Below are 18,674 nucleotides of genomic sequence, written 5' to 3'. Positions count from 1 at the left end.
AATTACCTGGTACCTTTTTTCCTGTTTGCATATGAAATATACCTGTGCATTTTCATGTACCGTAAATAGGATTACAGACGGCTTTCTCTGACCTGTGAGAAGGCTTTGGACATACACTGTTCATTCTCTTCACAGATGCATTAGACAATTTGTGCACAGATGATTCTTTTCCTTAATAACTATTACTGAAGTGTATGTAGGAGACAGCATTGTGACTTAATTAAAAAGAAAGAAAAAAAAAAAAAAATCAAGGGAAGAATTTTTCAGAGTTCCACAAAAGCTTTTATTAATTTCCCCATTTTCAGACACTAAGAATGGGTTGACTGTAATCGGCTATCTAAAGGACATCAGCTGTGCCTTTTGCACAGTAATTAACAGTCCTTAAAATGATGTAATTTGAATTTTCAGACAGCTACGTTTCAGAAGGTAGACAGTACGTTGCACCTAGATTTAGAGAGAGAATAATGCTATATTGTCTTCATAGGTTTATCATCAGTTGAAGTTTACAACTTAAAGACTAATGAGTGGTTTCACGTAGCTCCAATGAACACAAGAAGAAGTAGTGTTGGTGTAGGTGTTGTTGGAGGTAAGTTGACAAATGATACTAAAAAGAAGAGGGGGGGAAATGCAATCATTTACGCTACTACCTTTTCTCACTTTTGAAAATATACTTCAGATTTATGTTTTTGCTCAACCTTGTAATTCAAATGGTATGAACAATACATAATCGTTCTACTTGGTTTTGACCAGCTTTTAGCATGGTTGTTTTAAAATTTTTTTCAGAGCTTCAACTGTGTCTGAGGCCAACTGAGGAAAAGTTTGCTAAGCATGCATGCTCTAGGTTACACATGTCAGCAAAGCTGGAGAGCCCAGTTACTGAAGTGATGATCTTATATATTGGTCTTTAGTGATGTAGCACTGCAGTATTGTCAACTGTTATCTGTGGCTGACTGCTGGTTGTATGCTGGGGATGATCTCAAGGACAGTGCCAGGAAAACTGAAGACTTTCAAGTCAGCTTTGTGGTGAATAGCCTGGATGTCGATTGCACAATGCAGACCTGGGCTGGCTCTTGGATCGTAAAAGTTTTGGGCATGTGTTTTAACTGCATAGGAACCACTGCTGTTTCTGATCAGAAAATGCATACTGTACAAGTAATTTTCATCTGAATTTTAGATATTTTTGACACCTAGAAAGGAAGCCTATTTGCGAGCTTCCAATGTTGGGCATACTTGAATTAGCTTGCTTTTGAACAATTCTTAACTAAAACCACAGTAAAGTACCTTTGTATTTCAGAGAGACAATTCAAAACCTTCTGACTGACATTGTTCTTGTTAGATACTGGCTGCCTTTTACATCCTAAAAATGACAAGAACTATAGTGTACTATATTAAACTATTTACAAAATAGAAACTCAATAACTGATTGACGACGGGTACTGATGACTATAGCTAATTGAGAGAACGATGACTTCTCCTCAGCCCGTGTAGCAGTATAGTCTGTGTGCATTAGAAATATGTAGGTTTCTGTTGGTTACTCTTCTAGGTAAACTGTATGCTGTTGGTGGCTACGATGGGGCGTCACGTCAGTGCCTTAGTTCAGTAGAATGCTATGATGCTAATACAAATGAGTGGACCTATGTTGCAGAAATGAGCACTAGACGGAGTGGAGCAGGTGAGTGGACAAGAATCAGCTATCCTTGTAAAACTGAAACAAATTTGTGGGTTTAAAATGTATCTAAAAATATAAAAGGTAAGCTAAAGTCTGAGTCCTATGAAATGTGTTAGTCTTAATGCCTGATATATTGCGGGTTATAAATACAGAACTGTCCTACAGAGTAAGATTCAGTCTGTTAATAGTAAATATCTTTCCTTGCTTTTTCACACTTTTCATATTCCTCTTCTTTCCATAACTTCTGATGTTTTTAACACCCAGATTAATATGCATGGATTGTGACAATCAATGTAACATCACCTAAATACTGAAGTATCAAAGTCTACATGGCCAGGATGAAAAAATGTCATTTCTTCAAAGATGTCTCTTTGCCAGTGTAGGGATTTTTCTAATAGCATTTTCAGGTTGACGTTACATGTGAACTGTGACTAGATTTCCACCTCTTTGGAGGATGTGTTCTGCATTCTGATTCACTGCAGGAAATTTTGTCCTTGTTCATTCTTAAGTTTATATTACTGGTTTCATCCTATTACTTCCACTTACGTACCCTTTGTTTCATCTTCAGTAATTCTTCTCATCACCTGGTGTTTACATCCTTTGGATATGTATAGGCTACTACATGTTATCCTTCCTTATCATTTAGCCAAGGTACATCCATTTATTTCTTTATAATCTTAAAAATCCCTTCTTTATTTTTTTGTGGATTTTTTTTTTCCTCCTTGTGATTCTGAGTATGTATATTTCTCTTTAAAGACATCAAAAGTGCCTGTGGTATTCTGCTTTTGTTTAATGAAATGATGCTTCCACAGCTCCAAATTGTCTTTAGCATTTTCATTATCTATTTGTATTATGGACTCAAATCTCATTTACTGTTCACTGTCCTCTATTTGTCTTTTGGTATTTCAGGTTTTTTCAACTCGCAGAAGTTGTTTTATTTCTCTAGATGCGTTCCCATGGACTTTTTCAAGTCAAATTGCATGATATTATTTTTCTATGTTTATTTTTTTAGTTGCTTAAGTCACTTTTCTGCCAAGTACTCAATGGTGCTTTTTAGCAACACCCCTCAAATATCTACTGGTGATTGCATTAATGTGCTTCATAATTGGAAGAGATGTTGCTACAAATAAAACTGGATGGACTTCTAGTATGCTCAGTAGATGATTAATAGTTATCCCAACTTTTCATCTTGCCTTCCATTCTTGTTTATTAACTCTGAACAGTCTTTAATCTGTATTATGGTGTTTAAATTAAGTCCAAATTATTTCGAAAGAACATACAGAAGTATTAAAATCATTACTAAAATGAAGATACTTAGTTTGTGATACTTCCATTATGCCCTCTGAAAAACAGCAAGTTGATATGTCTCTTATTGCTAAAAGTAATGTTTTGATTGTGTTTCTAAACTAAAACTATGATGTTAATGAAGGAAACATGATACACTATCTCAAGCAAACATAGTTGTCTTGTGAAACTTCCAGTTACTCAGTCTGTGCACCCTGGAAGTAAATTCTGGATTAAAAACTGTCCAGAGTTGCAGTAAAGGTACCATTAAATACTCCTGTCTAATATTGGCAAGTTTTGAGGAAAATATTTACATAAAATGGGCAAATTACAAGTATCATTATAAAGACAAATAGTGTTGGTGGGTTGTGACAAAGCTTCATTTTGCAATCTGCCTGCACACCCATTTTATCTCAGCAGGTTTTTTTAAACGCTGTTTTTGCAAACTATCGTTGTGCTTATAGCCTATTTATACACTAGATATTTTCAGATCTTTTTTTAAAAATGTTGAAGTACTTCCATAAGTCTAAAATTTAGTGCCTTAGACACATTAACTACTGGGATCTTTCTGCCCCTCTCCTCCCTCGCCTTGTCCCAGAGTTCAGGACTGTGTTTTACTCAACTCTCTGCTGCCTTTACCTTGTCCTCTGATTAAAAAAAACCAAACCAAAACAAAAACATGGAGAGGAAAAGTAAATGTAGTCAGTTATTTCAGATTCATAAAACTGAGTAAAATAATAAACATTCTTCTGTGCCATTCTGTTAAATACATGGAAAATTATATTTGTGCATGGGGGAGGAGTGGGTGGTAATGTGAAAATCATGACTATTGATTGAGCTTGGCTGGTAGCGGCCAAATATCCAAAACCATCAGAACTGTTTCAACTGATGAACAGTCCTGGTGGTGGTATGGGTGCTAACTAAAGAGAATTTTGTTCCTGTATTAAACCTTTGGATCTCTGGTCATCTCAAGGAACTTAAGCCTGTCTCTTCTGTTCCTACTGCTTCAGCTTCATTCAAAAGCAACTTCAGAGGTTAACCCTCAGTTACTCTTCTTTAGTACCAACTGCTTCTCAGTTGATCAATACGGGGACAGATCTGTTTCCAGCAACATATTGGGATGAGGAACTTCAGATCCAGATATAGGCCATTTGGGAGGGATGAGAGATATAAGACAGGGTCCTGAAAAATGGGCAGGAAAGAAAAATAACAAAGAAAGGAGAAGTCAGAAGACGGCAACAAGAGGATACAGACGGAAGGAGCAAGAAATAAGGTAGGACTTGGAAACTGGGTGTGGGATTAAGGGAAAATGAAGCACCAAAGAGAGGAACGGAGGACATTATTAAAAATAAGGAGCTATCAAAGAAAAAAAAATCACAATGTGGCAGAGGGAAAACTTTACACACTGAATAGGAAGGTCGGTAACTATACAGAAAGCCTGGGTGGAGGGATTTATATCGCATCACATATTTAAACTAAAAATCTTAGCCCTCCTTCTAGCTCTGTAATGTTTAATCCTACAAAAGATGAATGTTGTATTATCCTATCTAATAAAGTGTGATCAGAGTGGGAGAAAGAAAAGCTGTCACACTATACTGTGACATGATAGCTAGAAATAATAGCAATAAAAGAGGAGTTAAATTAACTGGGAAGGATATGGGGAAATGTTAGTAGTGAATATCACTGATAAAGCATTAGATAGCATGATTTATAAACCAGTGTCCTATTTTGCAGATTTGCAGCACCAATTAACTCTTCCATGTTTCCTTCCTGTCTTCCTTTAATTATTAAAATCTGTCTTTTAAAGAAAATTTAGTTATTTCAGCAGGAGTCATTTCTCTCCTGGTATAGGAATGGCTCTTACATACAATATTAGTGATATGTTTTCAAAGATATTTCAGCTGGCTATTAATGTCTCCGGGTTCTCTTTTTTTTTTTTCTTTTTCAAACCCAGTATTTTTTTTTTTTTTTTTTCCTGAAGGACTTAACTGATCTTTTGCATTCATGCTTGCTGTTTCCCTTTTAATAAAGATTTTAAGCTGTGCCCTTTTCATGGAACCCTTTAAGAACTATATTTGCAAATCTGTATCTCAGCTTTGAGTTTCATAATCTTAAATGTGACATGTACTAGATTTCCCAATGTACTTTCACAGCAGTGTTTTTTCAGTTGTCTTCATGGTCCATCACTCACAAGTTTTAATAATACCCCCCCCCCCCCTACATTTCTGAAATCTATTATGTTTGGGTTCTAATAGTGCATTATAAAGTGAGCAATAAATAAACAGGCCTTCCTTTCTGCTTCCCCTATTACCATCTTTTCAATGTGTGCAGCCCAACTACCAAGTAGGTATAGACTAGCTTTATTTATTCCTTCATCCCAAGCTTACAGATTGATAAACTTTTGTTGTAAAGTAAAGGACACCCTAGGAGTAAAGAAGACCCTTTAATATCTTTTTGGATATTTTGATAACTGAAGCTTGGTTCAAGGAAGCTCGGTGGTGTTCTCCAAATCCTGGAGGAGGAAGGTGCTCAATAGAACTGTTTACTTTTGTTTCTTATGTATGTTTACAAGGTATTTCAACACTTCAGTGGAAGCATCCCTATTATATAATGTCTATCCATTCAGCTTTTATCCTCTGTACTGCAGTTTTTACTTTCTAAAAATTCACTTACGCTTTATCATCTTGTCAGATTTCTGTTATGCTGGCTGAGCACACTGTCTCATTTACTGTCACTTCTAATTAGTCCTAAATTTCAACAATCCTCATTTTCCCACACATCGTTTTTTTTGTCCAAAATTTTCTAAATCTTCTGTTGCAGAACAGCTCTGGTCTTTGTATGCTGCAATATGGTAGATGGGCACGCAAGACATTTTATCAGTGTCCTGCTGTAGTTACTGTCTTTTTGCTTTAATGCATTCTGAAATAGTTCATAACATTGACTGGATGAAGGATTTATGTTAGTGTACATAATATTTGTTGTTTTTCCTTTGTGTCAGTCAAACCATTCTCCGGTTAATTTTGAGTATTTTCATATGTTCACAGGTGTTGGTGTGTTAAACAATTTATTGTATGCGGTAGGTGGTCATGATGGTCCTTTGGTAAGAAAAAGTGTTGAAGTGTTTGATCCCGTCGCCAGTACGTGGAAGCAGGTTGCAGACATGAACATGTGCAGAAGGAATGCAGGTATATGCAACAATTACTTTAAAATAGTGGTAACATCGTTTGGTGTAAATGGCATATTCCGGGATTTCCGCTGCTTTCATGATGTCGCAAAATAGAAACCATGCTTTTATGGGGTGAACAAGCCACTTGCTAATTTTCATAATGGTTTCCTGTCTTTTTTTAGGTGTTTGTGCTGTAAATGGTCTCTTGTATGTAGTTGGAGGAGATGATGGTTCCTGTAATTTATCAACAGTGGAATATTATAATCCAACAACTGATAAATGGACAGTTGTGTCATCTTGTATGAGTACAGGAAGGAGCTATGCAGGTAATGTGTATATTTTTTTTTTTTTTTTTTAAACAGACTTTTTACAGTATAACAGCTAGGATAAGAAATTTGACAAAGCATCCAAACAAAGTCCTGTCTAAGGTAAAACCTAAGATACTAGAATGGGTATGTAGAATCTGATGGTACATTTTGAATGATGACTTCAAGTATTCACTACAAGGAAAAGAATGGTATTAAACTGTACTCAGGAGGGATTTAACATGTAAGTGGTGAGTCAGAAAGATGATTCTGATATGACCAGTCCTTTTTTTAACGAGAGATTTGCATCTCAATCTACGGGGGTCCAATTCAGAAGTTCTTTGGGATTTGATATTTAGAAAACAAGAGCTGTTTCAGGAATCTTTTCCTTCAATAATTGTAGTTTCTCAGATGAGTTATGTAAGTGAATGTTAAGGATATATTTCACTGATAACAAAATTAAAGCAAGTTTGAGTAATGGCAAGTTTTTTCAAGTCACAGAAACTTTCAGAACTTTGCACTGATTCAGACTACTTTGTCAGAGAGAAATTAGGGAAAATACGAACACTGATGCTGGTGCACAGTTTTATGATGTTATGCTAGTTACAAGGTATTATATTAAAACTTTATTTTCATATTCTTGAATTTTTTAAAATACTATCTAAAGATTTATGCCTTTTTTTCTTCACTCTAGGTGTTACAGTTATTGACAAACCATTATGATCAGTAAAAGGATTTTCAACTTGATTATGCACTAGAAGCAGTCTTCAACAAGTGTATTTGAAGTGACTGAGTATCTAAGCACTTCTCTACTTGTAGCTGCACCTTGAGTCACAGTGGAAGATGTGACTGTCTACAATTACAGATGACGGATGATGAAGATTACTCTAGGTAGAAGCAATGCGTAGGATTATTCTGCAGTTGAGCAGAAGCTGATTGAACTTCTGAAGTCTAGTGGACCATTTTTTTTATTGCAAGGTCTTAAAAAAAAAAAAAAAGCCACTTTCATAAGGACTGACTTACGTCAGTCATGACTGAGAAAGAGATTGTCAGTGAAGAATGGTGTGTATTCTGGTGAAAGTAAATTTTTGTCTTATTTTTTCCAGAGACTAATAAATATATTTAAAGAAATGAACCGTCAGTCTTCATAGTAGGTATTGAAACCCACCTCAGTAATTCAAGCTGGCATGGGGTAAATTTCTTTCCTTTTATAAAACTTTTGTTACGTAACTATCTTATGTGCATATGTTTGTGTGAGCATAAGTTGCTTTCTATTGAAATTCCTCAAAACCTGATTTTACTATTTATAATTTGGCACAGTACTTTGAATATGTCAGTACTATGTTGTAAAACAGAGTTGTATTTTTTGATATGTAACAATGCTTAACACTACTAATTCCCACTGAAGGAGACCAGAGATAGTATAACACTTCTTGAGCAGGCGTAATTTCAAGATCTTTTTAATAAAAATGTTGTCCGTACTTATAATTTTTTTTTTTCTGTTCAATTTTGGTCACATTTAGGTGTTACTTCTTTCTTAGCTTTTTATCCAAAAGGTGATTTGGCATGAAAATAACTGAAAATTTATAATGAATGTATGAAATTGCATTGAACTTGCATGGTACTAAGGCCTATTTATGCGTGTAACCTTAGGTTCTATTAGCTAATATCTGAATATACTGTATGTGGCCATGCTTATAAAGCAGCTCATTTTTGTTTGTCCTTGGATGGCCTCCTTTTAACATGACCAAAGTTATTGTCATATTTGAGACATTTTCTTCAAATAATAAAAGTTTGTATATTGTTTCCTAATGCCAACAAGTTGCTTAAAACTGTTCCTCAATTACAAGTCTCAAACCAAATAATCTTGACATCAGTGAAGGGGGGGGTGGGGGGGGAAGCTGGTGTTCTTAAGAGCTGAATGCAAGCAAACTGAAAAGGATTGTTAAGGTTTAGGGGAACTGGTCATGTAAATATCACTGGTTTGCTGCAGGGCCTGTTTCTGAAAGCTTTGGTTTTCAATTAGTTAAGGTAGTGGCCGCCTCTAAGTTCCAGTGAAACCGTTTGAGCTGTGAGGCGAGTGTAGCAGCTGAGCGCGAACACAAACGGATGACTGCGTTTTACTGTTGGTGTTGCGCGACGCCCTGTGGGTTCAGGTAGCGGGTTTCGCTAGAAACCTTTTATTTGAATTGTAGAATTTTACCTGGGTGATGGAGGGAACGGGCTTGGGGGGGCTCCCTCGGCAACGATCGTTCCCCCTCGTACCGGCCGCCGCCGCCGCCGCCCGGGGGCCGCGCTCCGGCTCCCCTCCGCCTCTCGGCAGCTTCTGTGGCCGGTCGCGCCCGGGTCGGCCGTGCGGAGACGGGCGGCGAGGGCCGGGCGGGCATCGCCGGGGCGGCGGCAACCGCGCAAGGGCCTCGGGGCAAGGGAAGGGCGGCGCCCCCACCGCCCCGCCCGCCTCTGCCCACCTGAGGTGCCGCTCTCCGCCTCATCACGTCTATTGACGTCACCCGGCCTCCCTCCCGCCTCATTGGCCGCGCGCCGAGGTCTCACTATCCTCACTCCACCCCTTCAGCCAATCGGCGCGCGGGACCCGCAGCTCCGTCCCGGCCCTCCTCACGCCTGACTCTCCGCCGCTGCCGCCCGCCAGCCAATGGGGGCCGCGCCGGCCGTTGCCGCGCCGCCAATGGGAGGGCGCACTTGAAGAGCCGGCGGCGCCGGCGGTTGTTACTCCTGCGAGGGGCGCGGGCGCTGCCGTTTCCGCCGCGGCGCGAGGGGCCGCCGCCGTCACCCAGGTGAGGGGGCGCGCGGGCGCCGCCGCCGCCGCCGGGGGAGGCCGAGCGCGGGGGAAGGCGGGCGGGTGCGGCCTAACCCGGGGCTGCCCGTGGCGTTGCTCCATACCGGGCCGGGCTGTTCCCCTCGTCGTCGTCGCCGCCGCCGCCGCTGTCGTCGTCGTCCCCGCGCGTGGGCGGCGTGTGGCAGGGTCTGTCCGCTTCCTCGCAGGGTCCTCGGACGGTCCGGACGAGCCTGATCGAGGCGCAGCCTGGCCTCTGGTCCCTCGGCTAGCCGGCTGCTTCTTCGGGAGGGTAAGCGGCCTTGCGTGCCCATCGGTTCAGGAGCTCGGGCTGTAAGCTTCCTTGGCGCCTGCTGTGATGTAGTTGCCGTTAATACAACGGCATCCGCTATGATGCGTTTGCCATTAATGCTGTTGTAAGAAAGGAAAAACGATAACTAACGTTGTTGGATAGCGAGCTGGGCGCGTTGTCGAAGTTGGACCTAGTCTGAGTGTATCAGCTTGGGACCAACCGGTGTCCTCGGGCCTGCGAATTGCGTGTGTGTTTTAGAGTGGAAGATGGACCTGTTAGAGGATGTCCAGAGCAGGGCCGTGAAGATGATCAGAGGACGCATCACCTATGGAGAGAGGCTGAGAGAGTTGGAGTTGTTCAGCCTGGAGAAGAGAAGCCCCCAGGGACACTTTCAATATATAAAGGGGGCTTATAAGAAAGATGGAGAAAGACTTTTTGCCAAGGCCTGTAGCGAGAAGACAAGGGGCAGTGGTTTTAAACTAGAAAAGGGTAGGTTTAGATTGGACATAAGGATGACATTTTATTACAGTGAGAGTGGTGAGACACTGGAACAGGCTGCCCAGAGAAGCTGTGGATGCCCCATCCCTGGAAGTGTTCAAGGCCAGGCTGGATGGGGCTTCGAGCAATCTGATCTAGCGAAAAATGTCCCTGCCCATCCCAAGGGGCTGGACTAGATGACCTTTAAAGGTATCTTCCATCTCACACTAACAAGCAGCCTACTCTGTGGAAATGGCAGAAGTTTGGGGCACCTGTGGGAACGCTGCCTCTATGCTTTTGGGAGTTGTGATGAAAACTCCATTACTTACGGAAAGGTGGATTGCCTCAAGCCAGCTGCAGTCTAAAGGCAGTCTGCTGTGTTGATGTAGTTTGCATGGGTCCTGGCTCACTGCTATGAGAAGAATGAGGCTGGATAATCAAGAGATCATGGTTAATTTAATTTCTGGTTTGCACCTTTCCATGCTCTTTTGGTATAGAATACAATTACCCTGCAAAAAACTGGAAATAAAATTGGGTGATAGTTAATATTTCTTTGTCCTTTTGCTCCTTTAACCTAATCTCAAAACTTGAGAGCTGTTTGCCTCTCAAACCAATCTTAAGCTTTGTTCTTTTACACTATTCCGTAGAAAGAGAATCTGTCTTTCCCTTCCTTTCCCTGTTTGTACTTTAAAACTAGGTAACAACTAACATGGGTAATGGGTTTTTTTTCTTGAGATTAATGTCTGTTTATTCAATTTTTCTCAAAATTTGCAGGTTACTGAGCGACAACTGTAGAAGAACTGTAATTGTGATGTTTTATGTTTGAACGATGGCAATGAATGACAGTGTTAATATCTTGAACTCTGCTTATCTGGCGGTGGAATATATAGACTCTTTCTTGCCTGACAATCCCCTGCAGCAACCATTTAAAAATGCCTGGAATTACATGCTGGATAACTACACAAAGTTCCAGATTGCAACTTGGGGATCACTTATAGTTCATGAAGTTTCGTATTTCTTGCTCTGTGTACCTGGATTTGTTTTTCAGTTTATACCGTACATGCAAAAGTATAAAATTCAGCAGGTAAGACAAAGTTGTGAACTACACACTTTGTGATTTGTCTTTGAACACGTGAAGTAGAACATATAACTGCAGTATCCTACTTTCCAATTTATATGACCCCATTTCCTCTATCACTTGGACATCCTGGAAGTGACAGAGCAAAATTACAGTGTGAGGAGAGAAAGAGAAGGGGATTTGGGGGAAGGAAAGGAATTTTTTCTGACGGAGGGTATCGTTTCCACCATAGTGGTATAAGGAAAAAAGGGTATGTCACTCTTCATGTTAGCAAAGTTATATTTATAGTTTATATATCAGCAGAGAAAGGTGTAATAGAATTATAGCATCTGGTAGTAGAGGTGTGTCTTAGTATTATAAAAGAATTACATGGTATGCTTCTTTAATAGCAAGTGTCTCTTTCAAAGTACCTGTGTGCACACCCTCTTGAAAGGATTTTGAACTGTTTTAACAGTGGAGAAAGCACGCTCCTAATTGATAGCAGGGGCATCTCCAGTATCTGAACATGATTGTTTTCCCCCAGTTCATTGTAATATGAGTTGGAAATTAATAATACCAGCTTCTGAAATTGCTACAGTAATTGGTAAAATGTCTCCCTGCAAAAGCTAGATGTTTTCAAGACAACTTATCTCTTCACAAGCATATTTCTTCAGTTTCTCTTTGTATTATTTTAGCTGTGGAAATACATTCTGTGGTATGAAGAAGAAAAGCAAGCTTAGATTTGTATTAAACTGTTGAATATAAAGTGTTCCTGCTAATCATAAACATAAGAAGAATAGTTTGGGGCAACTGGCAAAGATGACTTCTGTTAAGAGAGGCTTGCTTTAAATTTTATAGAAAGCTACCTTAGAAAATCAAGAGGTTTTGATGAAACTGAATCCAATCCCATGTAATTTGTATTGCCTGAGTTAATTTGTATTATTGGAGGACATGCTATCTGTCTAACAAGGTGAAACAAAACTGCCTCCAAAGTAATTTTTGCAGCGCTTCTGTTATGTGCAATAGAAATATGTAACACAACTGGCTCTTTTTGCTTCTTCTCAGGATAAACCAGAAACATGGGAAAAACAGTGGAAGTGTTTCAAAACACTCCTCTTCAATCACTTTTTCATTCAGCTTCCTATGATTTGTGGCACCTATTACTTCACCGAGTATTTTAACATCCCATACGAGTGGGAAGAGATGCCTAGATGGTAGGTAGATTTTTCTCATTATGTGGATGCTGAGTTACATACAGTTGGAGGCAGAATATTTAACAAATAGTGTCGTCAACTCTAATAAGCAATAATTTTTTTGGCGATGTAAACTGTGTTTGTTTATCTTGCTTCTGTTGATACTTAACTGCTATAAGAGCTAATTAGCGCTTTCTAGTTTTTTTTTTTTTAATGGCCCCAAATTGTTCTGATAGCCAGAAGAAGGGGGATTAGAGGGAAGTTTATGGAAGTGAAGCAAGATTCATGTTAGCATGGGTTAAATATTGGACTTCCTAGGGGTTTTGTCATCCAAAATTTTTTGATTCCTCCTGAGTGTTTATTCTATCCACCTTGTTTTATATCATAGCAGCAGTGTGTTCCTAAAGGGAGAGAATGTACCACCTGCTTCCCATTCTCCTTTTTTTGCACTAAACTGATACACTTTTAAACAAAGCTGAATTAGTTACAAATGCTGCCTTCTCCAGAACGCCCATGCCTATAGCAGTTCTTTACAACAGAAGGTCATCTTTCCTGGAAAGCTATTTTCTATCTGGTTTAGGTAGCTGATGTAGCTCTATGTTTTTATATCTAGGTGTTACACAGTCTATGGGTGTCCTCTATAGACTGTGTAACACTGAAATGACAGCTTGTTGTACTGCATGCTAACTCACTTCAGCATATCAACAGATGAGCTGGCAAGCACAATAGCCCTTCTACCTGGTAATGAATACTTATAGTATGTTAAAAAGATATTGTCTGTTACTCAGTAGTAGGCATAAACATTTCCCACCCTTATTAGCATATAAACTATTTCCTCTTTCAAGACTGTGTACCTGCTACTATATTCTATAAGTAATAGTTCTTCTGCTTTTTAAAGGTATGTTCTGGTTGCCCAGTGTTTTGGATGTGCAGTGATTGAGGATGCCTGGCACTATTTCCTGCATAGATTGCTTCATCACAAGAGAATATACAAGTATATCCATAAGGTTCACCATGAGTTTGTTGTATGTATTACTTGATTTTTTTAAATAGTTTTTAGTATATGTGGTTTCATACAACTTACTTACATGTCTTATTTGAAAGACTGAAGAATTTTGTATCCCTCTGACAGTGGGATAGATGTCTTTTCTTGAGCTCATTGTCAGGAACAGTCATCCATTTTGTTTCTGAAAACACCTTCTGTAATTCTATTTCATTTAATGGGAATGAAAGATCGGACTCTTGCTAAAGTTTGATCATATAAGTTGAGCTAGGTGAAGTAGACTTTTAAAAGTGTATTTATAGGTCTCATTGTTAGGGGAAGGGAAACTGTTGGTTTCAGGTTTTGATTGTTTGTCAGTTCTGCAGCTATGTAGGTTGTTACCCAGAGCATACTAATCCCCAGAACAAGATCCAGACAGGCAGCTCCTGCACGGCTTTTGTCTTTGAATGATATGTGAAGCATACTTGATTCAGAGAAGGACTATAGCTGTCTTTGAATGATATGTGAAGCATACTTGATTCAGAGAAGGACTACAGCTGTGTTTATATGCCTCTGGAAGCAGTATAACCAGCTGGTGATATTTTGGGTGGTTCCGCATTTAGTGGTGTTGGAGCTGACAATGAGCACAAGGTAATGAGCCAAGCTTGACTGGAGGTGGCACTGTTCTGAGCCAGGTAGGGTTCAGCAGTGCTTACACCTTATAATTAGCATAGCTGTGTTTAGATAGCACTGTCTCTGGATCACAGAAGTCAGTGCTACTGTGTTTGTGTACTGCTGTGTTTCAGTGTATAACCTATACTGTGCCTAAGGTAAACTGCAAGCCTCTTGGTCGGGGGTGGTTTATACAGGCTGCTAATAGTAGAGAAGCTTGATATTGATTGATGCATGCATATGTATGTACATCTGCAGCAGCAGCAGCTGCTGTTTTCCTCTTGCTCTTGGCAGCCCCTCAGGTCTCTAGCAGGAGCAGCTTCTGGCCATTATTCTTGAGAGTGGTTAGCAGTTCACACAGAAGTGATCTGTAGACTGATGGCTGTTTCACTAAAAAACTTTCCCTGGTAGAAAAAGGTGATGATTTTAAAATTACCCTTAAGCCAAAGTGGACATTATTTTTTTCTGACAATAAAACTTAAAACTTTCAGCATTAGGTGAAAATTTTTTAAACTGTTATCTTTGTATGGTGTTCTACTTTTGAAAACTCTATGGAATGTCTTTTCTGGTAAACCAAATGTAGGAATGACTGGGGGGTGTGTGTATATATAAAGGAGAGAAAATGTTTTATTTCAATTTCAAAATAACACTTGAATGGTATGAATTTATTTAAAAAAATCTTCAAAGATGAGGGTTTTTTATTTTTAAAATAAATTTCTAAGTGAATCCTGATTCTGAGAATATTTTGGCTTCCTTTTTTCTTCTGCTTCCAAGACTGGATGTATAGCAAAGGTGATAGGAGCTTGCCAAACACTTTAATATTCCTGAAATAACGCTTTGGCCTGGGGTAATGGTAAGCCTAAATAAAAGTTTTCAACTTTTCAGCTAGTAGTGAAGTGTTTGGAATCACTAATGGAATGATAATCCTTATGACCTTGGAATATAGTTTTCTGTTTTCCCAACGAGGAGCTGAACACCTATGTTAAGGCCCTTGCTCAATCACACTGTTTTCTTTACCCACAACATCATTCCATTTGTCCTGTTGTAGTCTTTGGGGTAGTGGGAAGGGGAGAGTACCAGAAAATGATGATTCTGATTTGGGGGTATGTAAAATTGAAAATGATGACTGTTTTCCTGTCTGTTATCTCTTTCTAGTCTCCATTTGGAATGCAAGCAGAATATGCGCATCCTCTGGAAACACTTATCCTTGGAACTGGCTTTTTTATTGGAATTGTTGTTTTCTGTAACCATGTGATTCTTCTGTGGGCATGGGTGATATGTCGCTTGATGGAAACCATTGACGTACACAGGTGAAATCCTTATTGCTTTTTAATAATTGCTTTTTCTCTTCTCCCGAAGTCTGTCTCAAACTTACCTGTCTCTTTCCCTGAGATTTACTGTTTATTTTTCACTGAAATACTTCTATGTGTCTTACAAAGGATGACACAACCTGAACAGTTCTCATTGTGTCGTGGTTTAACCCCAGTCAGCAACTAAGCACCACGCAGCCGCTCACTCACTCCCCCCCCCATCCAGTGGGATGGGGGAGAAAATCAGGAAAAAAAAGTAAAACTCCTGGATTGAGATAAGAACGGTTTAATAGAACAGAAAAGAAGAAACTAATAATGATAATGATAACACTAATAAAATGACAACAGTAGTAATAAAAGGATTGGAATGTACAAATGATGCGCAGGGCAATAGCTCACCACCTGCCGACCGACACCCAGTTAGTCCCCAAGCGGTGATTCTCCGCCCCCACCTCCCAGTTCCTATACTAGATGGGACGTCCCATGGTATGGAATACACCGTTGGTCAGTTTGGGTCAGGTGCCCTGGCTGTGTCCTGTGCCAACTTCTTGTGCCCTGGCTGAGCATGAGAAGCTGAAAAATCCTTGACTATAGTCTAAACACTACTGAGCAACAACTGAAAACATCAGTGATATCAACATTCTTCCCATACTGAACTCAAAACATAGCACTGTACCAGCTACTAGGAAGACAGTTAACTCTATCCCAGCTGAAACCAGGACACATTGTTTTCTGTTTTGAGGTACTCTTAATAGCAAATCTTGCTGATTAAGAGTGTAGACTATCAGCTAGAGCATCTCAAGGAGGATTTCAGCAGCTAGGTGCCTCATTAGGATGTCTGGCTCTTGGTATTTGGTGTACAAATGAGCTTACGCATATTAGAACACCAAAAAGCAATATGCCAGCCAAGAGGTCTTTCCATTTAATAGTTTGTCAGACAGTTTTCCTGGACAAGAGAAACTTTAGGCTATACAGCCACTGCCTGCCTTTAAAATAAACACATAAATAGCTTTTGTTTGTTTGTTTATTGTAGATACAAAGGACAAGACTTCTGGTCTCTGTAGTAAAACTGACTTCTTTCAAATTCAGCTCCAAAATACCAGTGCAAATTCCAGTAGTCTTAGATGGGTTCATGTGCAAATGAATGAGTTTTTCTTTCCTGTGTTCAAGAGGAAGGGGACAGTAGGAGTTCATTTTTTAAATGCTAGTATTACAATTGACCTTGTATCTGTAAATATATTATGAAGCATACAGTGTATTATTGTAAGCTGAGTGTCAAGTGCTTTAGTGGAACATGAGCTACTAATGAACACATCATACAAGTCATTGCTGGTTTAATTATATATTGCTGTAGACTGAGAAGTATGTGTTGTGACATATAAAGTAATTGATGCAAAGTATGACTCTCCTTTAATAATTATCATTTTAGTTTGTTGTCCACATGAGGCATTCATAACAAATTACCTTCTGCTCTCCCCACTAGGTGGTGGTAAGATGCTTTCCAGTACCACTAATCAAAAGATTTGAAAACCCTCTAAAGCAAACTCTTCTGGTTTTAATATTACTTTAATCGTGTATTTTGAATTTTAAATATTTGAAGAACTTGCAGTAAGCTGAAAATAAGAGTAGAAATACTACAGCTGTAGCTGATTTGAGATGCCGTTTGATGAGCAGCTGAGCTGATGTTCATAGCTTGTCACTAAAACATAGTGTTATTTCTTATTCCTCCTTCCTAACATCACTCTGAAGTCAGTTAAAGGTGCTAAGCCAGCAGGAAGTCAGCCACTGTGATTTTTTTAGGTGACTTGCTTAAATTCTTTTGTATTGCCTAGTAAACTGAGCTGAAAAGGTCAGCGAGTGCCAAAGCCATTGAGGGATTGTTTACAGAAGCATTTGGCTAGGAGAGGAGGGATCTTGTTTTCCTATTAAGCCAGCATTACAGTGATTACCTCAGGGCCTTATAATACCAAAAAAGTCATTTCTACAAAATAAAAAGAAAGTTAGTGTCCATATTTTGTGGTTTATGTGGTTTATGTCTGAGAAAAATCCTTATTATAGTTGTTTGGGGTTTTTTTTTCTCTCTCTCCCCTGTAGTGGCTATGATGTTCCGCTGAACCCTCTTCATTTGGTGCCTTTCTATGCTGGGGCCCGTTTTCATGATTTCCATCACATGAACTTTATTGGCAATTACGCTTCAACCTTCACATGGTGGGACAGAATCTTTGGTACAGACTCTCAATTCATTGCCTATAAAGAAAAAGAGAAGAAGCAGCAACTCATAATGAAGAAGAAGGCTAACTAAATTCCCAGTGTAAAAATTCTGATGCTAATACTGGTAGTCAACTTTTGCTTTTCTAAAAAGCAAAATAGTGATTGGGTGTTAAGCATAAATCTTGTTCCTTGGCTACTAAGTGGTAGGGAAAAATGGCTAATTACACTGCAGTATCTTCCTAATGGGAATGCTTTCTATTTTATACGTAAGTACTGCATATATTTTAACTACAGATTTAAAGATGATGCAAAAAAATGGAAATGACTTGTCTCCTTTTTTTTTTTTTTTTTTTTTGTGGAAAAAAGATAAAATTCAGTTTTATCCTTAATCTTGCCCACTTTGGATCCAGGTAGAATTGTATATGTACACTGAAACTGGACTTAGTTTTTTTAAAATATATATTCATAAGTTTGTAATATCAAATAGCAGAACATATTAAGTAGTATTGGCACTGTATTATTTAAATATTGGGTAAAAGTTGCTTAAAACCAAAACATCTGTTAATAGAAAGCTTGGAGAGGCCTTTTGCACATTGGATAATGCGAACTGTTAATAACAGAATACCCAGCTAAACATGAGTTAGCAGAGACATTCCTGATCTAGATTTATTATGTTATTTTAGATTACAGGTAAAAAGAATGGAAGTTTTTATTTGAAGAAACTGGGTTTTGCTGCTCTTTTGAAGTTGGTCTGTCAGTGTACTTAGCATTTACATTACATTCCTCTCTGTGTTGTAATTTGCTGAACTGACTTGTTGCTATATTTGCACTTGTGACTGATGAAATAAATGTGGCTTGGTTTGATGCATGTATTATACCTTTCATATGATTTTTAATACAAACCTGTGATAAAAAACATGTAGGATATAGCATCTTACTCTGTTCATCTCTCTAATGAAGAAGCATTATTTCTGTTAGTATCGTCTACAACAGCTCCATCTATTAAACTACTTACAGAGGCAGCAGTAAGAAATGGAAACGGAGAACATCTTGTAAATTCTGCTGGTTTGTGTTTTGAAGGACTTGGATACGTAGCTACTCAGTGCAGCGAAAACTTTTGGGCCGAGTGCATTCTCAAGTTAAGCTACAGCTTTCACAAAGTAGAATCTCAAAATCTACTACTTGAGTTGCAGAAAAAGCAGTAGTCTAATATTGTTGAATCTACTCTAAATATTTGTCTGTCGCACAGGAAATAACAGTGG

At 39.0% G+C, this 18,674-nt stretch overlaps 2 protein-coding genes across 8 annotated transcripts in view; both read left to right on the top strand.

Moving 5' to 3' along the window:
• Positions 1-8,216, top strand: part of KLHL2 (kelch like family member 2) — a 59,623-nt gene extending 51,407 nt beyond the window's left edge. For 3 of the 6 annotated variants that reach the window (XM_049833739.1, XM_049833715.1, XM_049833757.1), the window contains 5 exons: positions 485-586; positions 1,544-1,672; positions 5,998-6,138; positions 6,302-6,445; positions 7,119-8,216. In XM_049833739.1, the coding sequence (XP_049689696.1) occupies positions 485-586; positions 1,544-1,672; positions 5,998-6,138; positions 6,302-6,445; positions 7,119-7,147 (545 nt within the window). In that variant the 3' untranslated portion in view covers positions 7,148-8,216. Of the gene's footprint in view, positions 1-484; positions 587-1,543; positions 1,673-2,237; positions 2,321-2,578; positions 6,139-6,301; positions 6,446-7,118 lie in introns of those variants that run through there. The other 3 variants (XR_007510125.1, XM_049833748.1, XM_049833725.1) reach the window with 3 other exon arrangements.
• An 896-nt stretch (positions 8,217-9,112) lies between these two features.
• MSMO1 (methylsterol monooxygenase 1) lies at positions 9,113-18,276 on the top strand. 2 transcript variants are annotated; one of them, XM_049834016.1, is made up of 7 exons: positions 9,132-9,219; positions 9,428-9,510; positions 10,762-11,071; positions 12,110-12,258; positions 13,136-13,262; positions 15,047-15,201; positions 17,296-18,276. In XM_049834016.1, exons 3-7 carry the CDS (start codon positions 10,817-10,819, stop codon positions 17,501-17,503), a joined length of 894 nt encoding a protein of 297 aa, XP_049689973.1. In that variant the 5' UTR covers positions 9,132-9,219; positions 9,428-9,510; positions 10,762-10,816; the 3' UTR covers positions 17,504-18,276. The 2 variants fall into 2 exon arrangements, with proteins under 2 accessions (XP_049689964.1, XP_049689973.1); XM_049834007.1 differs by lacking the exon at positions 9,428-9,510 and having other exon boundaries at positions 9,113-9,219.
• The last annotated feature ends 398 nt before the right edge of the window (positions 18,277-18,674 follow it).

Source organism: Accipiter gentilis, chromosome 3, assembly GCF_929443795.1.
Source record: "Accipiter gentilis chromosome 3, bAccGen1.1, whole genome shotgun sequence".
NCBI classification, from domain to species: Eukaryota; Metazoa; Chordata; class Aves; order Accipitriformes; family Accipitridae; genus Astur; species Astur gentilis.
This window is presented reverse-complemented; position numbering and strand designations above follow the sequence as displayed.

Bases quoted from the DNA above. Each gene is read 5' to 3' on its own strand.
- MSMO1 (XM_049834007.1), top strand. From the start codon at position 10,817: ATGGCAATGAATGACAGTGTTAATATCTTGAACTCTGCTTATCTGGCG. The intron at 13,263-15,046 runs GTATGTATTACT...ATCTCTTTCTAG, and splicing joins AGGTTCACCATGAGTTTGTT to TCTCCATTTGGAATGCAAGC. The intron at 15,202-17,295 runs GTGAAATCCTTA...TCTCCCCTGTAG, and splicing joins GAAACCATTGACGTACACAG to TGGCTATGATGTTCCGCTGA.